The 23,285-nt window shown below is 36.3% G+C and overlaps 1 protein-coding gene across 2 annotated transcripts in view; it reads right to left on the bottom strand.

The window, feature by feature from the left end:
• Nucleotides 1-7,177: 7,177 nt before the first annotated feature.
• Nucleotides 7,178-23,285, bottom strand: part of GCFC2 (GC-rich sequence DNA-binding factor 2) — a 50,099-nt gene continuing 33,991 nt past the window's right edge. The window contains exons 12-17 of one of the 2 annotated variants that reach the window (XM_033175251.1): nucleotides 22,921-23,042; nucleotides 16,157-16,233; nucleotides 14,694-14,760; nucleotides 12,902-13,048; nucleotides 8,696-8,820; nucleotides 7,178-7,543 (exon numbers count right to left, since the gene is read on the bottom strand). In XM_033175251.1, coding sequence (XP_033031142.1) covers nucleotides 7,426-7,543; nucleotides 8,696-8,820; nucleotides 12,902-13,048; nucleotides 14,694-14,760; nucleotides 16,157-16,233; nucleotides 22,921-23,042 — 656 coding nt within the window. In that variant the 3' untranslated portion in view covers nucleotides 7,178-7,425. The remainder of the gene's footprint in view (nucleotides 7,544-8,695; nucleotides 8,821-12,901; nucleotides 13,049-14,693; nucleotides 14,761-16,156; nucleotides 16,234-22,920; nucleotides 23,043-23,285) is intronic. The other variant, XM_033175252.1, reaches the window with a different exon arrangement.

The following is a 23,285-nucleotide window of genomic DNA, read 5'->3' on the forward strand; positions in this document are numbered from 1 at the left end:
GCATCAATGTTCATCAGGGATATTGGTCTAAAATTCTCTTTTTTTGTTGTGTCTCTGCCAGGCTTTGGTATCAGGATGATGTTGGCCTCATAAAATGAGTTAGAGAGGACTACCTCTTTTTCTATTGATTGGAATAGTTTCAGAAGGAATGGTACCAGCTCCTCCTTGTAACTCCGGTAGAATTTGGCTGTGAATCCATCTGGTCCTGGACTTTTTTTGGTTGGTAGGCTATTAATTATTGCCTCAATTTCAGAGGCTGCTATTGGTCTATTCAGGGATTCAACTTCTTCCTGGTTTAGTCTTGGGAGAGTGTAAGTGTCCAGGAAATTATCCATTTCTTCTAGGTTTTCTAGTTTATTTGCATAGAGGTGTTTATAGTATTCTCTGATGGTAGTTTGTATTTCCGTTGGGTTGGTGGTGATATCCCCTTTATCATTTTTTATTGCGTCTATTTGATTCTTCTCTCTTTTCTTCTTTATTAGTCTTTCTAGCGGTCTATCAATTTTGTTGATCTTTTCAAAAAACCAACTCCTGGATTCATTGATTTTTTGGAGGGTGTTTTGTGTCTCTATCCTCTTCAGTTCTGCTCTGATCTTAGTTATTTCTTGCGTTCTGCTAGCTTTTGAATGTGTTTGCTCTCGCTTCTCTAGTTCTTTTCATTGTGATGTTAGAGTGTCAATTTTAGGTCTTTCCAGCTTTCTCTTGTGGGAATTTAGTGCTCTACATTTCCCTCTACACACTGCTTTAAATGTGTCCCAGAGATTCTGGTATGTTGTATCTTTGTTCTCATTGGTTTCAAAGAACATCTTTATTTCTGCCTTCATTTTGTTATGTACCCAGTAGTCATTCAGGAGCAGGTTATTCAGTTTCCATGTAGTTGAGCGGTTTTGAGTGAGTTTCTTAGTCCTGAGTTCTAGTTTGATTGCACTGTGGTCTGAGAGACAGTTTGTGATAATTTCCATTCGTTTACATTTGCTGAGGAGTGCTTTACTTCCAACTATGTCATTCATTTTGGAATAAGTCCGATGTGGTGCTGAGAAGAATGTATATTCTGTTGATTTTGGGTGGAGAGTTCTGTAGATATCTATTAGGTTTGCTTGGTGCAGAATTGAGTCCAATTCCTGGATATCCTTGGTAACTTTCTGTCTTGTTGATCTGTCTAATGTTGACAGTGGGGTGTTGAAGTCTCCCATTATTATTGTATGGGAGTCCAAGTCTCTTTGTAAGTCTCTAAGGACTTGCTTTATGAATCTGGGTGACCCTGTATTGGGCGCAGTTATATTTAGGATAGTTAGCTCTTCCTGGTGAATTGATTCCTTTACCATTATGTAATGGCCTTCTTTGTCTCTTTTGATCTTTGATGGTTTAAAGTCTCTTTTATCAGAGACTAGGATTGCAACCCCTGTTTTTTTTTCTTTTTTGTTTTTTTCCATTTGCTTGGTAGATCTTCCTCCATCCCTTTATTTTGAGCCTATGTGTGTCTCCGCATGTGAGATGGGTCCCCTGAATACAGCAAACTGATGGGTCTTGATTTTTTATCCAATTTGCCAGTCTGTGTCTTTTAATTGGACCATTTAGTCTATTTGCATTTAAGGTTAATATTGTTATGTGTGAACTTGATCCTGTCAATGTGATATTAGCTGGTTATTTTGCTCGTTAGCTGATGCAGTTTCTTCCTAGCCTCGATGGTCTTTACATTTTGGCATGTTTTTGCAGTGGCTGGTACCGCTTGTTCCTTTCCATGTTTAGTGCTTCCTTCAGGATCTCTTGTAGGGCAGGCCTGGTGGTGACAAAATCTCTCAGCATTTGCTTGTCTGTAAAGGATTTTATTTCTCCTTCACTTATGAAACTTAGTTTGGCTGGATATGAAATTCTGGGTTAAAAATTCTTTTCTTTAAGAATGTTGAATATTGGCCCCCACTCTCTTCTGGCTTGTAGAGTTTCTGCTGAGAGATCTACTGGTAGTCTGATGGGCTTCCCTTTGTGGGTAACCTGACCTTTCTTTCTGGCTTCCCTTAACATTTTTTCCTTCATTTCAACTTTGGAGAATCTGACAATTACGTGTCTTGGAGTTGCTTTTCTTGAAGAGTATCTTTGTGGTGTTCTCTGTATTTCCTGAATTTGAATGTAGGCCTGCCTTACTAGGTTGGGAAGTTCTCCTGAATAATATCCTGCAGAGTGTTTTCCAACTTGGTTCCATTTACCGCTCACGTTCAGGCACACCAATCAGATGTAGATTTGGTCTTTTCACATAATCTCATATTTCTTGGAGGCTTTGTTCATTTCTTTTTCCTTTTTTTTCTCTAGACTTCTCGCTTCATTTCATTCATTTGATCTTCAATCATTGATACTGTTTCTTCCAGTTGATTGAGTGGGTTATGGTAGCTTGTGCATTTGTCATGTATTTCTTGTGTCATGGTTTTTATCTGTCAGTTCGTTTATTGCCTTCTCTGCATTGATTATTCTAGTTATCCATTCTTCCATTCTTTTTTCAAGATTTTTAGTTTCTTTGTGCTGAGTACATAGTTCCTCCTTTAGCTCTATGAAGTTTGATCAACTGAAGCCTTCTCTCAACTCGTCAAAGTCATTCTCTGCCCAGCTTTGATCTGTTGCTGGCGATGAGCTGCATTCCTTTGGAGGGGGAAATGGGCTCTGATTTTTTGAATTTCCAGCTTTCCTGCCCTGCTTTTTCCCCATCTTTGTGGTTTTATCTGCCTTTGGTCTTTGATGATGTTGACGTAGTGATGGGGTTTTGGTGTGGGTGTCCCTTCTGTTTGCTAGTTTTCCTTCTAACAATCAGGACCCTCAACTGTAGGTCTGTTGGAGATTGCTTGAGGTCCACTCCAGACCCTGTTTACCTGGATATCAGCAGCGGAGGCTGCAGAAGATAGAATATTGCTGAACAGCAAGTGCTGCTGTCTGATTCTTGCTCTGGAAGCTTCATCTCATGGGTGTACCCCGCCATGTGAGGTGTGGTGTGTTTGTCTGCACCTAGTGGGGGATGTCCCCCAATGAGGCTACTCAGGGGTCAGGGACCCACTTGAGCAGGCAGTCTGTCCATTCTCAGATCTCAACCTCCATGCTGGGAGATCCACTGCTCTCTTCAAAGCTGTCAGACAGGGTCATTAACATTTGCAGAGGTTTCTGCTGCTTTTTGTTTAGCTATGCCCTGTCCCCAGAGGTGGAGTCTACAGAGACAGGTAGGCCTCCTTGAGCTGCGGTGGGCTCCACCCAGTTCAAGCTTCCAGGAGGCCTTGTTTACCTACTTAAGTCTCAGCAACGGTGGGCGCCCCTCCCCCAGCCTCGCTGCTGCCTTGCAGTTAGATCTCAGACTGCTGTGCTAGCAATGAGGGAGGCTCCGTGGGCGTGGGACCCTCCCAGCCAGGTGTGGGATATAATCTCCTGGTGTGCCGTTTGCTAAGACCCTTGGTAAAGCACAGTAGTAGGGTGGGAGTTACCCAATTTACCAGGTGTTGTGTGTCTCAGTTTCTCAAGGGATTCCCTTCCCCCTTGTGCTTCCCAGGTGAGGTGATGCCTTGCCCTGCTTCAGCTCTCGCTGGTTTGGCTGCACCAGCTGACCAGCACCGATTGTCCAGCACTCCCCAGTGAGATGAACCCGGTACGTCAGTTGAAAATGCAGAAATCACCGTCTTCTGTGTCACTCGCGCTGGGAGCTGGAGGCTGGAGCTGTTCCTATTTGGTCATCTTGCTCTGGAATCCCCTAACACTTTTTTCAAGCAATGCCTACTGCTTTTCTGGCCTGAGTTCTAAGTTAGGTAAAACAGCGATGAGTGCTCTGTCAATCCTTTAAGTAGCCCCAGACAGGCTAACAGAGACTTAAACAAGAATTTGTAAGTTCTGCTTTGCTTTCTCTAGAAATGGGGATCAGGGTGCAAGACAGAATGCAGTTGCTGATTTCAAGACTGCTGCAACACCAGGGCACTTGCGTTGGAAGGGCAAGCAGAAATGTCAGAAAGCTTTCTTGCCATTTTAAAGTTGCCTGTTGTTGACTTAGCATTTGCTTCATTGCTATAAACTTTTTACTATTTTCCAGAGTTCTGACAAAATTGGCTATGCCTGTTCCTGCTTTTTTATATATATATATATATATTTAGAGATTGGGGTCTCATTATGCTAACCAGGCTGGTCTTGAACCCCTGGCCTCAAGCCATCCTCTCATCTCAGCTTCCCAAAGTGCTGCAATTACAGGTGTGAGCCACCACACCCAGCCCCTGCTTGTTTTTCAGTGTGCCTACTCCACCATGTTGCTCAAGTGTGTATATTTTCAAACTACCCTGTAGTGTTGTGATGGGAAATAAATCCCTGAGCCTTTTGTATAACTCAGATCAAAAACTTAAGTTTATCCTATTAGAAAGATGATTAGAAACATGATATATCTTTCACTTTTTCAGGGATAGGCTTCTCATTAGAAGGCTCCTATGTGCCAGATGCTATACAAGAGTTTTCATTTCTCTTAATGTTTACAACAAGCTTGTTGCCAAGGCTGATCTTGAACTCCTGGCCTCAAATGATCCAGCTCAGTCTCACAAAGCATTGGGATTGTTTGGCCAACTAATGACTATCTTAACTCTTTTGTTTCAATGTTTATACCCTCTTTTTTCTTGACTGGTTGTATCACTATGTCTTCTAGAACAATGTTGAACAGAAATGGTGACAACAGACATCCTTGCTTTAATATTTCACCATTATATACGATGGTAGGTATAGATTCTTCTCACAGATGCTCTTTATCAGATGGAAGAATTTATATTCTTACTTTGCTGAAAGGTTTTTGTAGTCTGAGGGGGTGCTGCATTTTGTCAAACATTTTTTCTGTAATAATTGAGATGACTGGTTCTGCAGTCATCGAGATGTGGATTTTCTCCTTTATTCTGTTCGTGATTACACTGGTTGACTAATGTTAAACCAATCTTACTTTCCAGGAATAAACCCTATTATCTTTTTTACACATTGCTGGATTTGATTTGCTAATTATTTTAAGGACTTATTTCTACATTCATGATAGATATTGCTGTTATTTTCTCATGATGTCTTTTTTAGGATTTGTGTCATATATGGCATTTCTTAGGTACACCTAAGTATCATTTATTCAAGGACCTAAGAAATGCAAAAATCAATTCTGTTTTGAGGTGGTTTTCCCACCATGAAAAAAAATTTCTTTAAAGTCATCTGATTCTGTAAAAATTTCACAATCTTTATGTGAACAAAAAGCTGAAAGAAATTCAGGGAAAGAATTAAGATGTATATGAATTGCCAACTCAATGTTTTGTTCTTGCTAGTTGTGTTCCCCCTTATTTCATCCATTTCACAGTAATAAGAAATAAAGAATTTTACTTTGAGATTTAGGTAAATTTTTGAATTACAGTATATGATAAAAACCTTGAGGTTCAAACTCCAGGTATAATGAAATTTAATTGAAAATTACTATAGCAGTTTAAGTCAATTTGTAGTTTTGAAAGTGGTTTTAATATTTTATCTTCCACAAAAAGGTAGGAAGGTTTCTCAGCGGAACTTAAAAATATAAAGGAACACATGCAACATATCTTTAGTTAAAAATCCAAAAGTCAGAGGATAATTTCCAAATGTGTACTTTAATAGAAAAAAATTACAAATTTCATGTGCAATAGAGTATCTGCCACTTATGTTAAAAAAAAAAAAACCCAAAACTTTATGTACACATAAAAACACAACATTTTTGTAAATAGAGAAAAGATCTAAAAGGATAACATTAAAATGAAAACAGCAGTTACCTCTGGGGACAACAGTTGTGTGGAAATGCTAACTGCTTTTCAACAATGGTTTGAATTTTCTAGATGAGATTCTATTCTTGTATAATTTTGTTACTAAGATAAACATTAAAAAATTCTTCATACCAGTGAATCATAAGTCCTCACTGCAACGGACATAACACACCCAACTCCTAAAATAAATTGTATGTAATTTTGAAGGTAGGGGTGACATAAAAGTAGGCTATATTATTCAAATCCTACAATATATTCAAGTTTTTCCAATTATCTTTTGGGCAACAATTTGCAAAATATATTTACAGTTTCCCTTAAGTTATTTAATAAGTAGACTTAGAAAAATTACTAGTAAACTGACATTTTGGAAAATGTTCTTAATTTCTTTTGATTAAATTATCTTGCCTCAGTCTTATTAGACAAATATTTTATCAGAAAATGAATCACATGTTCTGAGTATTTAAAATATCTGTTCCCTTCTTAGTCCTACCACCAATGACAAAAAAACAAAGTAGTAACTTGCTAACAAGTAATGTCTTAATGAATCAAAAAACATCAAGAAATTTAAAAGAAAGGCCAAATATGGTGGCTTAAGCCTGTAATCCCAGCACTTTGGGAGGTCAAGGTGGATAGATTGCTTGAGCTCAGGAGATCGAGACCAGCCTGGGCAATGTCGCAAAACCCCATCCCTACAAAAAAAATACAAAAATCAGCTGGGCATGATGGTACATGCTTACAGTCCCAGCTCTTTGGGAGGTTGAAGTGGGAGGACTGCTTGAGCCCAGGAGGCAGAGGTTGCAGTGAGCTGAGATTGTGTCACTACACTCCAGCCTTGGTGACAGAGCCAGACCCTGTCTCAAAAAATATAATTTAAAAAAATGAAAAGAAAAATAGCAAATAAGGAAAACTTCTGCCACAAGCATGGGCAAAAAATCAGTATCTTTAAAAATATAAAGGTCGTAAAGTCCATAACAAATAGATGGATATTTCAGAAATAATTACAAATGGCCAAAACAAGTATGTTTACTCTCTAATAGCCAAAACAAAATAAGCTATTAAAATAAGATTATTTTTACCTTTCAAATTTTCAATGCATTTTAAAAAAGGATAATAACTATGCTGGTAGGGATTCACTAGCACTCACTTACACTTGTGTTGGTACATTAAATTGGTACAGATTTTTCTAAAGGACAATTTGACAATCAGCAAATGCCTTAATCATTTAATACTCAGCAAATAATTCCAACTGAGCTTTTCATATTGACTTATTTTTAAATAAAGGTAGTTACAGAGAACTAAAAGATATTACTGTGGTTCAGGACAGAAGACTCACTAGCATGCTCACTTAAGCCAAAACCTTTGGCAAGGTTTCTCCAGTTCCCCTCTTAAGAAAATTGAAAGACCAGCCAAAAGAATCAAAGGGAAACACATTGAGCTCTTAAAGCTTCAGTGCATTTAATTCCTTAGAACACCACAGAATCATGGCAGCTTTTCATGACGCCAGAAGGTAGAGCATGGGGGGAATAGAGGTGGAGTCTTGCTTTTTTTGCAAATCCTACCTTCTCTTACAGGGAATAAAGAAGACAGAGGCACCAGCTTCTTCTCAAGCAAAGGAACTGAGTGTAACTATATTAAAATTTTAGGATTTTCCTATAAAGTTTATTCAATCTTTTTTAATTAGTGATTTAAGATGGTCTAGGTGATGCTCTCCTATGAAGGATTCTGCTTGATTCAAAGCTTTTATTTTCACCAAAATCAGAATTATTTCTTCGACTTTATTCCTGAAAAACAAAACAAAACAAATTTCTCCCTTTAGAAATGCAACGTATGAGGGGAGAGCAGTCAATTCAGAACCTGATCATCAGTTGTTAATCTAAAACAAAAGCTTTATCTTAAGCTAGTATCTAAAAGTAGCATAAAACACAGAGAGATGCTGCCATCTCCACTTAATTATAAAGTTCAAATACAGACCATTAGTGGATGTATTCTGGCAAATTTCAATGTGAATTACTGTAAAAAGTAGAAAAACATACAGTAAGTCTATCAGAAATTTTAGTAGTGCTGCGTTGCTACCAGCTTGTATGAGACACTGTGGTGGAAGCAATGGTGGGAGTATATTCACACATCATGACATTAGCAAATAATACAAATCTGAGTCTTTTTTTTAAAGGGACTTGGTCTTGCTCTGTTGGCCAGATTGGAGTACAGTGGCACAATCATAGCTCACTGCAGCCTCAATCTCTCAGGCTCAAGCAATCTTCCCACCTCTGCATCCTCAGTAGCTGGGACTCAGGCACATGCCACCATGCCTAGCTGATTTTTAAATTTTCTGTTCTAGAGACAGGGTCTTGCTATGTTTCCCAGGCTGTTCTCAAACTTCAGGGCTCAAGTGATCCTCCTGCCTCAGCCTCCCAAAGTGCTGACATTACAGGCGTGAGCCACCGTGCCGGTCAAATCTGGGCTTAAAAAATTTTTTGGAGAGGGAGTTAACAGGAATACCACTGTATTTAAGCTGCCAAACATCTGGTGCTGTGAATGAAACATTCAGAACAGAGAGCTAGCTACTGCTGGATAAACACCAAGCTGCAGACCTGTACTTAACAACTGTTGAGTCTCTAAAAATGGCCAGGAAAATTAAAAACATATTTTAAAAGTGTGTAATAAAAGGGTTTTGATTTATAGTTTTAATTCTATATTCCCCTGTGCTATAACTTTTTGAATGTGCTTAATTTGGAAGAGATTTACATTTTAAAATATGAATATGCATAAACCATCCCAAAGGTAACCACAAAAATATCTACTAACTCTACAGTATCACAAAGTTTTAACAAATTTTTAAAGTACAGTAAAAATACAGATCTTTCTAAAAATGGCTGAGAGCATACAGAATCCTTGAACTATGTTTATAGAAGTGAAAATAAAATATGCATCACCTGAATTCACTTCTAGATAATTTATGTGCAGACTGCAATAAAAACTGAATGAAGTTTTCCAGCTGTGGAATAGATGTTCTCATGGTAGAATTTTCAAACCATTTTTCTGGTAGACATGCTGCTATCTGTTAATCAAAACACATGGCTGGTTTACAATGACAGTATCTAAGAACTCTTGCTAACATAATCTCATAGTGATACTGTAAGCTGAGTATCATTCTCCCCATTTTATAGTTTATGGTTTAAATAAAAATTTGTAAAAATTTCCCTTTATGTCAAAGGCTACATATATTTTGGAAATTCATTCTTTAATCCTAAGAACTTAAAATACGCTACTCTCTATGAATACACTCCCTAGTAGTACTAGTAATTCTTTCTATATTCTTGTATTTGTGAGTCATTAAATCTGTACAAAACATAATTTACACTTAAAAACCAGAAATGTCTAGACACAAAATATTTGGTCAATACAACTCATAATACACACATTCACTATTATTTTATAAGGAAATTGGGTGTCCTAGCATATAATCTATATAAATTTGAGTTAAGAAATCAAATGGGTGATTCTAAGATATATAGAATGAAAGATAAATTATGTTTTTATCCTCTATCAATGTAATCCATGGCTTTAATGGTAAAGCAGCAGAATAAGTCAATGTACGTGCATTCAATTTTTCTTTTGGAAATGGAAATTACATTTTATCACTGTCATTCTAAGAGTAATACAAGATTTTGAGAAAAATTTTGGTAAAAACAGAAAAATGTTAGAAAAAATTTAAAAAGAGAGAGAGAAAAAAAACTTCCTCATAGAGGAAACAAGGGAAAAAAAGGGAGGAAAAGGGGAGAAAGGAAAAAACTTGATATTGTTCCTGGAGAGAACAAAGTCTGGCTGCCTGTTCTTGAGGTCCAAAAACGAGATTCAGGCAATTGGGAAAGAAGGGAGTTTATTTCTGCCACCAGTTACAGAGAAGTCAGAGTAACTCACCAGACCAACTCAAAGTTGTAAGGTTTTTTCTAGTGCTTGTATATATTTAAAGCTCCGTGCTACATGTGGGATTGGAATTGGGGGTTTGCATTCGATCTTTATCTCATCTTTAGCTAGGGACTAGGGTCTGGAAAGCTTTCTCTAGAGTCTTGGAAAGTTTCTTAATCTTATGACAGAACGAGGTGTATGTGTAAGAATGCTTTTGTTATTCTATCAGAGTTTAGCATCTGAGAAAAACCCAGGCGGGTTCTTAATGGGTTGGTTTCTGCATTCCAGTTCTTGTACTCAGGTACCAGTTTCTCCAGTTTTAATGTTTAGCTTAGACTTTCATTAAAGTTATAGTAACAGGTTCATGGAAACTGACTGTTCTGTTTGCTAATGGAAACCTGGCCTGCCACAGTATCACACTATTCAAAGAAATTCCTAATCATACAGATTATGGTACAGTTGGTAACATCAAGATCAATATTTATAGAAAGCAGAGAGTTGAGGAAAAAATTAAAATGCACCCTATATATTATACAGTATATTAAATAAAGGTTCTGGAATGCACTCTAAGATTGGTCAGCATTTAAAACATGGTTGAGGCAAAAGACTTATTCTACTCCTTAATCACCTGTTTTAACTATTCAGGAAAAATAGAGAATCATTGACTGCCTAAGGCAGAAGATCCTACAAGTTTTGTTATATAAACTATCTCTTTTTAAAAGTTTTAAAAACAGACTTTACTATTGAATGTCATTTGCGCTTGTTTTCCCCTTGTTTTGTATCACAAGTTTCAATAAAATTCTCATTTAACCATGGAGCTTTTCCATTAATGATCCCAGCACTAAACGTCTATTTTCTTGGCCTGGTTTTCTAGCCATATGCTGTGGAGAGAATGCTGTGTAAATATATTTCCTCTTCTCCACTTCATAACAGACCCTATGGTCAAAGGGAACTAAACTAAACCTGAACATAAAATGGATGATGATTTAAATTTTTAATATATAATGCTTAAAACTGTATGATACAAAAATTATAGCCAAAACAATCATGGTTGGCTAATAATTGGTCTATAGTTTTATGGCAGGCTAGGTTTCCATTAGCAACCAGATGAATCAGTTTCCACTAACCCTTTTCTATAATTTTGACGAATGTGTAAGTTAAACATTAAAGAACTAGAGAAACTGGTGCCTGAGTACAAGAACTGGAATGCGAAAACAAAACCATTAAGATCCCGCCTGGGTTTTCCCAGACCCTAAAGTGTGATCAAATAATAACAGTGTTCTTACACATATTCCTCGTACCAGGGCCCATTTAAGATTAAAAAACTTCCCAAGAGTCTAGAGAAAGCTTTCCAGACCCTAGTTAGATTAGATAGAGACTGAATGAAACACTCTCCCTTGTAGGTGCACTCTCCCACGTAGCATGGAGCTTAGAATGCATCTAAGTGCTGGGGGGGAAAAATTGTCACTTTTAGTTGGTCTGGTGAGTTACTACAACCTTTTCCCCGTAACTGGTTGCAAAAATAAGCTCCTTTCTTTCCCAGTCTGTCTGCATCTTGCTATTGGACTGTGAGAACAAGCAGCTGGACCCGATTCTATCTGGGAAAGTGTGTGTGTTTTTAAATCACATTATAAAAGAATTGTTTTCTCATATTCTTAAAAATTCTTCAAAAACATAACTTTTGCGAACCCAAAAGTATCTGAGACAGGTTCTGAGATTTATTTTCCTTTCACATTTTTATCTTATGAGAACACCATCATGTTTTCAGAGATATTTAGGTGTTTCCAGCTATTTTCTATTATAAGTAATGCTATAACAATATTATTTGTACTTAAAATCTATATGTGCATCTCTAATTTTTGACTTAACTTACTTTGGCTAAGTCAAAGAATATAAGCTTTAAAAGTTTTGTACTCATCATGCCAAAATATTCTCCAAAAGAGCTGTATCCCTCCTTCCATCAGTGCAGGAGACTGTTTTCCAGAACCACTGCACTGCAAACTCTAGGTGAATGGTGCCCCTGCAATGAAGGAATTGTTGTGTTCCTGTGTTTATGATAACACTGGAAAATATAAGTAAAACAACAACAGCAAAAAAATGTTTGCCAACACAACTGGTCAAGAAAATATCCTTCCTATAAATAATTTCCATTTCTCCGATTATTAGTACTATTGATTATTTTTCACATATTTTAAGGTTAATTTTACATTTCCTTTTAGGTGACTTGACTGTTGCATGTGTTTTGGCCATTTTCAGTCAGAACACTTGAATTATTTCCTAATTTGTAACGAGTTTTTTAATTTAATGTGAATATTAATCCTTGTTACATGTTAACAACTTTTTATTTCCTAGATTCTTAACTTTTCTTTTTAACTTTCTATTATAGAAAATTTCAAACAGAAACAGCAGTAGAAATATATGAGCCCAATGAACACATTCCCCAGTTTTAATAATGATCAATTAATCTCAACACCTTTTGATCCACTGAAGTTTTATAAAATTTTTTCAGATCTATGACTTTTTCTCATTTCTTTTGCCTTTAAGTTTAGAAGGAAATCTCTCACTCTCAAGTACAGTTATTTACCATTTTAGTATACTTTATAGTTTCATTTTTACATTTTAAAAAATTTTACCTGAAATTTTTTTGGTATATAGTGAGAGGTGAGGATTTAATATTCTTTTTGTAAACAGCCAGCCATCCAGCATCATTTATTAAGTAATTTTTCCTTTCCCTACTGGTGATATTTCAAACCAGTATACTATCTCTTAAATACAGAAGAGCTATTCTGGATTTCTAGTTTGTTAAATTCATTTGTCAATTTTTTTTTTTTTTTTTTTTGAGACGGAGTTTTGCTCTTGTCACTCAGGCTGGAGTGCAATGGCGACTCACTGCAACCTTCCACCCCCTGGGTTCAAGCGATTCTCCTGCCTCAGGCTCCCATGTAGCTGGGATTACAGGTGTTAGCCACCACACCTGGCTAATTTTTGTATTTTTAGTAGAGACGGAGTTTCACCATGTTGGTCAGGCTGGTCTCAAACTCCTGACCTCAGGTGATCCACCTGCCTTGGCCTCCCAAAGTGCTGGGGTTACAGGCATGAGCCACTGTGCCCGGTCCATTTGTCTATTTTTATATGAGTACCACACATTTAATTATTTTGTTAAATAATAGATTTTAATAGCTAAATTTTTTAGAAATGATAAAATTAGAATCAGTTTCTTCACAACTTACCTGGTTGCACTTTTTAACCACATCTGGCCCAGGTGTGGCATTGAGAAGAGCTATAATAAGGTAACGATTTAGCAGCTTCCCTAGTCCTAGTTCTTGCAAGGTGTCATCTGTAAGGAGTCCATTCCAAAGAAGAATATTGTGGAAGAGCTAAAATAAAGTATCAAGTAAATATGTACCTTTTCTTCAAAGAGAAACTGTAATAGTCTCTAACAAAAATAAAGAGTTGATCAAACTAAAATTCTCACTACAATTAGCCCTGTTGGAACTGTCAATTTTAGAATACAATATCTCTGAATAAATACTTGATTCTTTCCAAACTCCATGTATTTGCTCATCTTATTTTCATTTTCTAGGATAACCATCCCCAAATCAGTCTCAAATAACTTCACTAGAGTCTTTCCAGATCAATAATCTTCCTTCCCAATCCATTTTCTCTCAAAGCCGAGGACCATTGAATATAAGACCACAGGACCATGTGATTCATAAAGAACTACTGTCAAAACTAGGGCCGCTATTACCAACATGTGACCTTGAGAAGGCAATCAATGCTCAGAGCTTCATTCCTCTGATACATAAAGATTAATAATCACCTGTGAATTTGAAGATAACTTGGATTAAGTAACCATAATACATTGTAATAAAATATTGGTTGCCCTTTCCCTCTACTAAATTCAGATCTTTCTGCGAATTGTAAGGTGTTTCTTTCTTTCTAGTACTATATTCACTACTCTATTGTTTTACTAAAATGTAATGTTTTTTCACATTTTATCTCATTGTTGATGTTGTTCTCTCTTCCCAGAAAGCCTTTTCCCTGATTCAACCACATGACAAATATTAATTCACACTATTAAAACTACTCTTGCTGAGGTCACCTATATCCTTCTAATTGTCAAATCCAATAAGCAGTTTCAGTCTTTCCCTTAATTCTCTTCGGTGGCATTTAACATTCTTTTCTTCATTCTTGAAAATCTTCCATTTAGCTTCCTTGAGGCCATTCTCTTGTGATCATCCTAAGGCTCATAACCGATTCTACAGGTTCCTTGAAGCCTCCATGTTCTCCTCTTCTGTTAGTATTTCCCAAGGTTCTGTCCTTAGCCTACTTCTCATGCTTCACCCAGTCTCCTTAGAGCTTGTCATTCATGACCATGGCTCCAAATATTGCCTACAGGTAGTGGACTCCTAAATCTCCAGCTCAGATCTGTCTCCTGAAATTCAGACTCAAGTATCCAACCACCTTCTAGACCTCTGTATCTCTATCTGTTCCACATATACCTTCATTATGCCAAAATAGATCTTGTCTTCCCTCGATCAGTTATCGAGTCCTTTCAATGCTTCCTCCTGAACATTGTTTGAACCTTCTTCTCCTTCCCATCTCTATTGCCACTGACTTAGCAATAATTTTAAGGCCAGGGGTTGGCCAACTATAGCTTGTGGGTTAAATCTATCCTGTCGCCTGTTTTTGTAGGGTCCATGAGCTAAGAATGGTTTTAACATTTTTCAAGGACATTTTAAAACTGTTTTTAAACAAAATATTTTGTACCGTGAGAAAATTATATGACATTCAAATTTCAGCATCCATAACTTTTATTCAAACATAGCCATGTTCATCTGTTTATGTGCTATGACTGTTTTTGTGCTATGGTGGCAGAATTGAGTAATTAGACAGAGACCATGTGAACCACAAAGCCTAAAATACTATCTAATTCTTACCGAAGAAGTTTGTTGTTCTTTGTTCTATAGTAAACAGGATTTTTACAAAATTTGCCTTTTCATTTTTGCAGTTTTTGCTCACCTTTAGGCCTGACCAGAACTGTCTTTCTTGGAACTTTGAATAAGGTGATGTTTTGTTTTCTACAGCACTAATTAGAAACAAAAGGAGGAGAAAGGAGAAAATGCAAAGAACTATTAGCCTTTCAGAACCAGAGTTTGAGATCAGACTTTCTTTTAAACCAACCAAACTAAGCCTTAATGGAATATAAACAGAGATTGTCTGATGAGATCCATTGGAATTACAAATTTATGCACACTCTGACCCAATGATCTCATTTTTGAGAATGCCTCTTGTAGATACACGTGCACAAGTATGGAATATGTCTATAAGATTGTTTACAACATCAGTGATGATAGTAGTTCACCAGTCACATGACCATCATAGAACATCTAAATGATGGTAAACTTTACAGCTTAAAAAAGAATGAGGAAGCTGTTTATATGATGGATGACATGTATAGAAAGATCTCAAGAGGTACTAAGTGAAAAAAAGGTACAAAACAGATCACAACTTTTTGAGTATACTTCCTTTGCTGTAGAAAGGAGGATAACATAAGATTATAGCTTATGTAAGTACTTCTGTTTGCATGAAGTCTTGAAAGATAAAAATTACTCAGTGTGATTATTAATGCATGCACATATGTGAGTAGAAGGAGAAGGGCAAAAACTGAGTCAGGGGTGGGAGTAAAACTTTTCATTTTAATAAAATTTTTTTAGTAAAATAATATATACTTATTTATAAATAAACAATATACTACATTCATACATCTGAACCATGTGAATGCATTACCTATCTAAAACATTACAAAGCAAAGTTTACCAGGGCAGAATTTTTACATGTAGACATCTCATGACTCAAAATGAATCAGAAAGCTTTGAGGTTCATTTCCTCCCCCTCCAAAAAGCTCCTCCATCCTGTCAGTACTCACTGGATTGCTACAGTTCATGTATCATTATAACTGATGCCTTCTTAGCAAAGTTATGATCACACATCAAATACTACTTGTTTTATAATTTAAAGTGACTGCAGAATTTACAGGTGCAGTTTCTGGTTCCTCAGTGTTGTGCTTCCTCTGTGCTAGGCACTGTTGTGTTCTGAGCACCCTCTCCATCTCCCTAACATCCTGTGAGGTAGGCACTAATTTTATCCTAATTTTATAGATGAGAAAACAGGTGAGTAAAAATATCTACTAACAGTGGACTTGTGCTCTTTACCACGCTATATCACCTGCTTTGTTCCTAGGATATGTGTAAAACTAAAACCAAAACCCAAACCAACCAAACAAAAATACATCTAAGCACCAAGCATAGAGCACAGCATAAAGTAGGTCACTGAGAAATATTTGTTGAACTCTCAATTTGCATCCTCATAGAGTATGTGTACCCGTTTTGAAAACACTATAGTTTCTTTTGCATTGCATTCTTAAACAAATCTGCACTCTATGATCGGCTATTTCAAATAATCTGGAAATTAACAGCTCTTACCTCTTTGGATACAGAGGAATAAAAACATCATCTTCTACTGCCTTCTTCATTCTTGAAACAATGGATTTAAGTAAATCCTATTATTACAAATTTGAAAAGCATCAGTGATAGTAGAAGACAGAAATGTATTTACCAAAAAAAAGTAATTTTAACAGCAGTACAAATTTGTCCACACTCATAGAAGCAGCTGTTAAAATAACTATCAATTGGGTACAAACAAAACCTTATATATCCATGTTGCTACATATGGGTATAGTTGGATCATTTTCATTGCTATATAGTATTTTGTTGCATGAACACTACTGATGGAACACTTAGGTGATTTCTGGTTTGGTGGCTATTATAAATAATGCTGCCACAAAAATTCTTGTACATGTCATTTAGTACACGTCATACATCTCTAATGGGTATATACATAGAGATGGAATTGCTGGAGTATAGTTCATGTCCATACATTCAACTATGTACAAAAAAACCAAACTAGAATAGTGGCATCCCATTACTGCCTGCAGTATAAAAGAAATCCTGTTTCTCTACATACTTACAATAATTGGCATTTTCTTGTTTCTTAATGTTTGCAATTGTAGTGGGTATGCAGTCATATTTCATTGTGTTGTTTTAATTCTCATTTAATTATCACTGAGTAATGTGCTGTTGGGTATCTTTTCATATTCCTGTTTGCCACTTGGCAAGCCCTTTTACAAAGTACCTAATTAAGCTGCTTGCCAACATTGCTTTTTTTTTGTATTAGGTTCTGTCTTTTTATTATTGATTTGTGCAAGTCTTCTACATACTCCAGCTGTGGGTCCTTTGTTGGTTTGTCTTGTGTCCTGTGATGCAGAAAATCCACTTAGGGAAATCCATTTTGTTTGTATATAAAAAATTGGAAATAACCAAAATATTCAATCATAAGGAATTTTAAGGAGATGTTACATCCATCCAATGAATTTACCATAAACTTTAGCTGAAGTTTATGATGACTACAGTAACAGACAACTATAAATATGCAATGAGATAACATTAAGCAGTAGTAGTATACTAACTTACATGCCTATTAGGATTATAACTTTGAAAAAAGAGCCTCGATGAAAATATCCTACAATGGTATTAGTCCTTGTACTAGGGTAAAAGATAATGAGTGTTTATTTTTTTCATGTATTAGCAATATTACTATAACGATATTCTTATTCTTAAAAAAGTATTCATATTTGAAAAATGAAAATGGCATACTACACACTAGAGTAAAAGTTTTTTAAGTCAATGACAATGTATACAGCACAAATCCAGCTGTCACATACTGTATACTAACTGAATTATCCATAAATGTAGAATTCAATCAAATATATTTTTCACAAATAGCATAATGAGCTGAAGTCGTTTCTCTTTCCACTTAATTATCTGTAACATATTCCTCAAGTGGCCATATATCAACATTTATTTAATGTTAAAAATTAAAACTCAGTTGTATTTTACTCCATTCCTTAAACATTCTGAATTCTGTTAAAAGAAAAAAGAGCGTTTTCTAGACAATATCTCCAAAAAATAGCATTTGAGTTTATGTAGCTTACTGAGTTAGGTGTTCATGCTAGAAAAAAAGCTGCTTTGATTTTTTTCATTTAATTTTAATGATTTTGAATGCCAGCCTTGACAAATATTTCCATATTGTTTAAATTTTGTTTCTTAAAATAGTTCTATTGAAAATGAACTATAAATAAAGGATATTATTGAATCAACTGGCAAAAGTGGAATATGGATGGCAGATTGTTGATAAATTTGCTGAAACTAACTACTCTGGTTATATAACATAATATCCTTGTCTTAACAAATATGCACCTTGTTCTCAGTATTGAGGACAAAAAATATTGTATGTATATATTTAAAGTGGAAGGGCTAATGATAAAGCCAATGGGGCAAAATATTAATGACAAGTAAATCTGGGTAAAGGGAATATGGAAGTACTACTCTTATTCATTAAAGTTTTCTTTCAAAGTATTAATATTTCCAAATAAATTATTTAAAACAAAACATAAATTTGCTGGCTGGGTGCGGTGGCTCACACCTGTAATCCCAGCACTTTGGGAGGCTGAGGTGGGTGGGTCACTTGACGCCAGGAATTTGAGACCAGCCTGGCCAACATGGCAAAACCCTGTCTCTACTAAAAATAGAAAAAATTAGCCAGGCATGGTGGCACATGCTTGTAATCCCACCTGCTTGGGAGGCTGAGGCACAAAAATCGCTTGACCCCAGGAAGCAGAGGGTGCCATGAGTGGAGATTGCACCACTGCACTCCAGCCTGGGTGACGAGAGTGAGGTTCCGTCTAAAAAAAACCCAAAAAACTGAAAAACAAATAAACAATAAAACCCTACATAAATTCACATAAAACCATAAGCTATTAACTTTTCTAACTATTAAATAACATTTATTTGGTGGAAAATAAGGTTCTCCAAACAGTTTTAACAAGCATTCTGAATCACACGTTCAGACTCACATACAACCCTTTGCATAAATATACTTTAAAACAGCTTTAAAGAGGCACTTGTGTGATGCCCGTGGTTTTTATGCTGCTCTGTATATCCATGGAGGTAATCCCAGGATGATCTGGACAGATGTTGGGGTGGTCGGGGAAGAATAAGGGCAGGTGCTCACAACAGCAGGAGCAGTTTTACTTCTGTGTGTGTGTTTGCATATTGGATTGTGTAAGATTTATTTGAAATAGGTTCTGTTTATAAAAAGCAAAAAATGAGTCTGAAAACCACCAATCTATCTGAACACCCAAGTGATGCTTAGACTTATTTTCACATTTCTACTAAATGGTTCATCAACCATGTCTAAAACCATTTGCTGATAGGGAATCATTATCTCCTGAGGCTGCCCATAACTTTGGACTATTAGATTTCAGTTAACAAGGAGAGTTAACAAACTTTTCCCTCCTACAGTTTCTACTCCTTGGTCTTGGTTTACTTCTTGGGATCATGCAGAATAGATCTAGCCCCACTTCCACAAGACAATTCTCTAAATTTTAAGATTAATATCATACTTTTTTTTTTTAACATATTTTCTTTCCCATACCATCTTAAGACACTCTCCACTGAATATGCTTACACCAAGAATTAAATGCAATATTCCCAGGAAGGTCTAATCTGTGGGTATCATCACCAAATATGCCATTCTTACTCAAAACAGCACACACATACTAGGATAAATTCCCATTTACCTGTTTTTCTGTTACTCAAGTGACACTGCTGACTCACACTGGGCTTATTGTTGATTATAATCTGTCTTACCTATGCTGCTTCAAAACTGTGTCTGTCCCATTTTTTACTTAGACAGTTGAATTTTTAAACACAAGGGTGGCACATGCATTTATTTTATCACAATTTCTTGAGTCCATTTTCTATAATCTTTTGAAATCTCCTTGGATTCTAATTCTACCATCCACAAGCCTTACAGAATTCCTAGATTTTTATCACTGACACATTTCATTAGTATGTATTTTACCACTTTATCTAGTTCAATAAAAATATTGAACAGGGCAAAGCTGAGAAGATACCTAAAATGAGCAGACTCTCCATAGGTAGTCAATGCCCTACTGGTCATTATTGTTTTAGGTATACGTAAGCTTATATTTCCCCATTTAATCCCTAACAACAATCATAATACATTAAATTTGCTTCAATAAATAATGTTAAGTATCATTTGTATTTGGGAATCCTATCAATGATAGATGATAGTAATTACATTACTTTTTAAATTTAAGTATTCATAATCTACTTCTGTAATAATTTACTTTAGACTTTTAGTCAGAATCAAAATTATTATTACCAGGCATTAGCTTACAGTGTTTGCTTCTAACTTTGAAAACAGAAACTATGTTGTCTGACTCAATTTCCGTTCTTGAACCTGTCTCATTCTCTTCCATCACTGAAGAAATAGAGTGATCCCACTGGTGAACTGTCTTAGCAACCTGGGGCATTATGTAGTGTAAGTGATCCTCTACCAAGTGCCATTTTGCCATCCCTAGGGAATACCTGACAATGTGCAAAGACATTTTTGGTTGTGAAGCCCGGGAGTACTACAGGCACCTAGTGGCACAAGTCAGGGATGCTGCTAAGCATACCATAGTGCACAGGACAGACCCTTACAACAAAAAATTATCTGTTCCAAATGCCAATGTAGTGCTGAGACTGAAAACCCTGATGTAATCTATTCTCCTGCTTATGCAAACAACCCATTTTCTACATTCATAATGGCAGAGGAGTTTCAGAATAAAAACATCCATTATAAAAACTTCATGAGTGCGCCTATAATCCCTGCACTTTGGGAGGCCAAGGTAGGTGAATCACAAGGTCAGGAATAGAGACCATCCTGGCTAACACAGTGAAAACCCCGTCTCTACTAAAAATACAAAAAAATAGCCGGGCGTGGTGGTGGGCGCCTATAGTCCCAGCTACTCAGGAGGCTGAGGCAGGAGAATCGCTTGAACCCAGAAGGCGGAGGTTGCAGTGAGCCAAGATCCCACCACTGCACTCCAGCCTGGGTGACAGAGCAAGACTCCGTCTCAAACAAAAAAAGAAGAAAAAAAAAAAAAGACTTCATGAGTGAATCCATAATACTGCTGAAAGGCTTCAGGGATCACAAAGAGCCAGGTCTACCACTTAGTACTCAAGTATTTTACAAATGACTTAACCCTTCTGGGCCCCAGCTTCATCTGTAAAAACTCAACGAAAATAAATACATTTCACAGGATTATGAGGATCAAATGAGACAATGTGCAAGTATTTAATAAATGGTAAAGCATAATGATTTACATTTAGGCTGTAACTAAACAATCCTACACAGAAAGCAAATACAGGATTATATATCTGCTTTTTTGTAGCTTTTAACTACTAATCTTGGTTCTACGCGGCATATCAACATAGAATAAATCTACACCTTCTTTGAATACAAACACCATCTCTCTGTACATCTTCTTTCAAATTAAATATCTCTAATTCCTGCAACAGTTTCCATCTATTATTGGAGGTAAGTAAAAAATGCCTTTCTATCTGTTGCCACATGTTGAAATCCTATTCTTTCTCTCAGGCCACAGCTCAAATGCCACCCCTAAGATAAAATATTTCCTTATCCCCACTGCTGAAGGTAACCTCTCTCTCCTGTCTCCTCCTGAAGACATAGTACTTTATCTATGCTGCTCATGGGGAGGCAATGTGGTCAGTGAGACAAACTGGGCTTTAGAGGCAGACTATCCAAGTTCAAATTCTAGTTCTCATTCATGGTAGCACTGTGAAAACTAGTTTTAAAGATTCATTTTCTTCATTGATAAAACAAGGCTATCATCCTTTTAAGAGACAGGGTTTTGCTGTTGTCCAGGCTGCAGTGTGGTGGCACAATCATGGCTCAATGCAGCTTCAACTCTTGGGCTCAAGGGGCAGCCCAGCTAATTTTTATCTTTTTGGTAGAGATGGATCTTGCTATGATGCCCAGGCTGGTCTTGAACTCTTGGCCTGAAGAGATCCTCCTGCTTCAGCCTCCCAAAGGACTCAGATATACAGGCGTGAACCGCCATGCCTGGCGATCACCCATTTTTTTAAATAGGGCTGCTGGGATTAAGATGACAGGTACAAGACCTTACAGAGTGCCTAGTACACAACTGGAATTAAGTAAGTGTTCATCATCTTCCCTACTTCTCCTTCTCATCTCCTGTTTTAAATTACATTTTACGTGCATCTTATTTTCTCTGAGATTACATGCTTCTTGAAGGCAGAATCAGGCTGGTATCCCTTTCCTCCCTTTCATTTCTTATAGCTTTCCTCCTTTGTAATCACAATTCCAACGGCTAAAACTTAATGGTGCTCATAATATGAATATGATATGCCTCCTTGCTTTTCAACCACCTCTGTCACTCTACTCTGGGTGTTCTCCAGTCTGTCAATTTATCCTTAATTTCCTAAAGCTCAACCTAAAATTGTTTACTCATAAACTGCATGAATCTACAATCTCATCAACAAACAATAAAAAAACAAATACTACAATGAAAGAGAAGATTCTCAGCATGATCACTCTAAAAAGTTTCTCAATACATCTTATGTTCAGTGAATTCAATTCTAGATCGCTGTAAGATCAAGATCTGTCCTACTGAACTTTGAATCCTTAAAGAGACTACTATTATTTGGCAGACTACAAATAACTAGTTACTATAATAAGTGTCAGTCTAACTTTGAAACCATTGTTCAAGCAAAGCCACAATGCCACTGGATTTTTGCCAAAAGAACAAAGGTAGAGTGTTGTTGTCTTCCTTTAGAAGAAATGAATTTGCACTAAAGGACTTAAACCGGTTCATCTCTGCAGGGTCAGTGCATATTCACAATCCTCAAAGATGGCTGCCTGGGCCATGAGAACACAAATCAGATCACTGAACACAGAAAAGTAAGCTAATAGGAATGAAAGTAATAATCTGGGTCTTTACATGTATGTCTGTAATTTAAAATGATTACCACTTCTATCAGTGTTCAGAAGTATCAAGGTATATTCTTTCATCTTATTAATATGAAGATAAAAAAAAGCCAAGTCCAGTTAAAAAAAATTTTTTTTCATCTCAGTGCAGTCTGAGAAAAAGTCTAGATTCTATAAATCAAAAGTAAATATATTTTCCCCCAAACAGTTTTCTGATAAACACACTGCATCTTTTATAAACCAGGAGCTGTAAGAAGATTATAATGATTTACAGATACATCATGGAGTTCACAACTCTAGAAATTATTACCTGTTTGCTTTTACTAACTTCATTTTCACAAATGGAATGTTCTTCAAGAATCACTCTGCAATGTGTTATTAAACTTGTTGTCTGTGAGGTTGACAAAGGATCCCAAAGGAATTCTACAAAGTCTGAAAAAAGTATTTCAGTGGTGAACAATTTATTTACTAGATTGTTTCACTTCTTATATATAAATAATCAAGACCTTTAACAAACACTGCTTCCCTCCTTATTCAGTTTAAGATCTATGGCAATTATTACCATTACATATTTGCATACATCCTCAATTTCCTTGTTTTTCTTGGGCTTTGTTAAACTCCTCCGGCTAAACTACAACTCTTTATAGTTAAGTTCACCTTGTCACTGAGTCTCTG

Source organism: Trachypithecus francoisi, unplaced genomic scaffold, assembly GCF_009764315.1.
Source record: "Trachypithecus francoisi isolate TF-2019V2 unplaced genomic scaffold, Tfra_2.0 Lachesis_group17, whole genome shotgun sequence".
Classification (NCBI taxonomy): Eukaryota; Metazoa; Chordata; class Mammalia; order Primates; family Cercopithecidae; genus Trachypithecus; species Trachypithecus francoisi.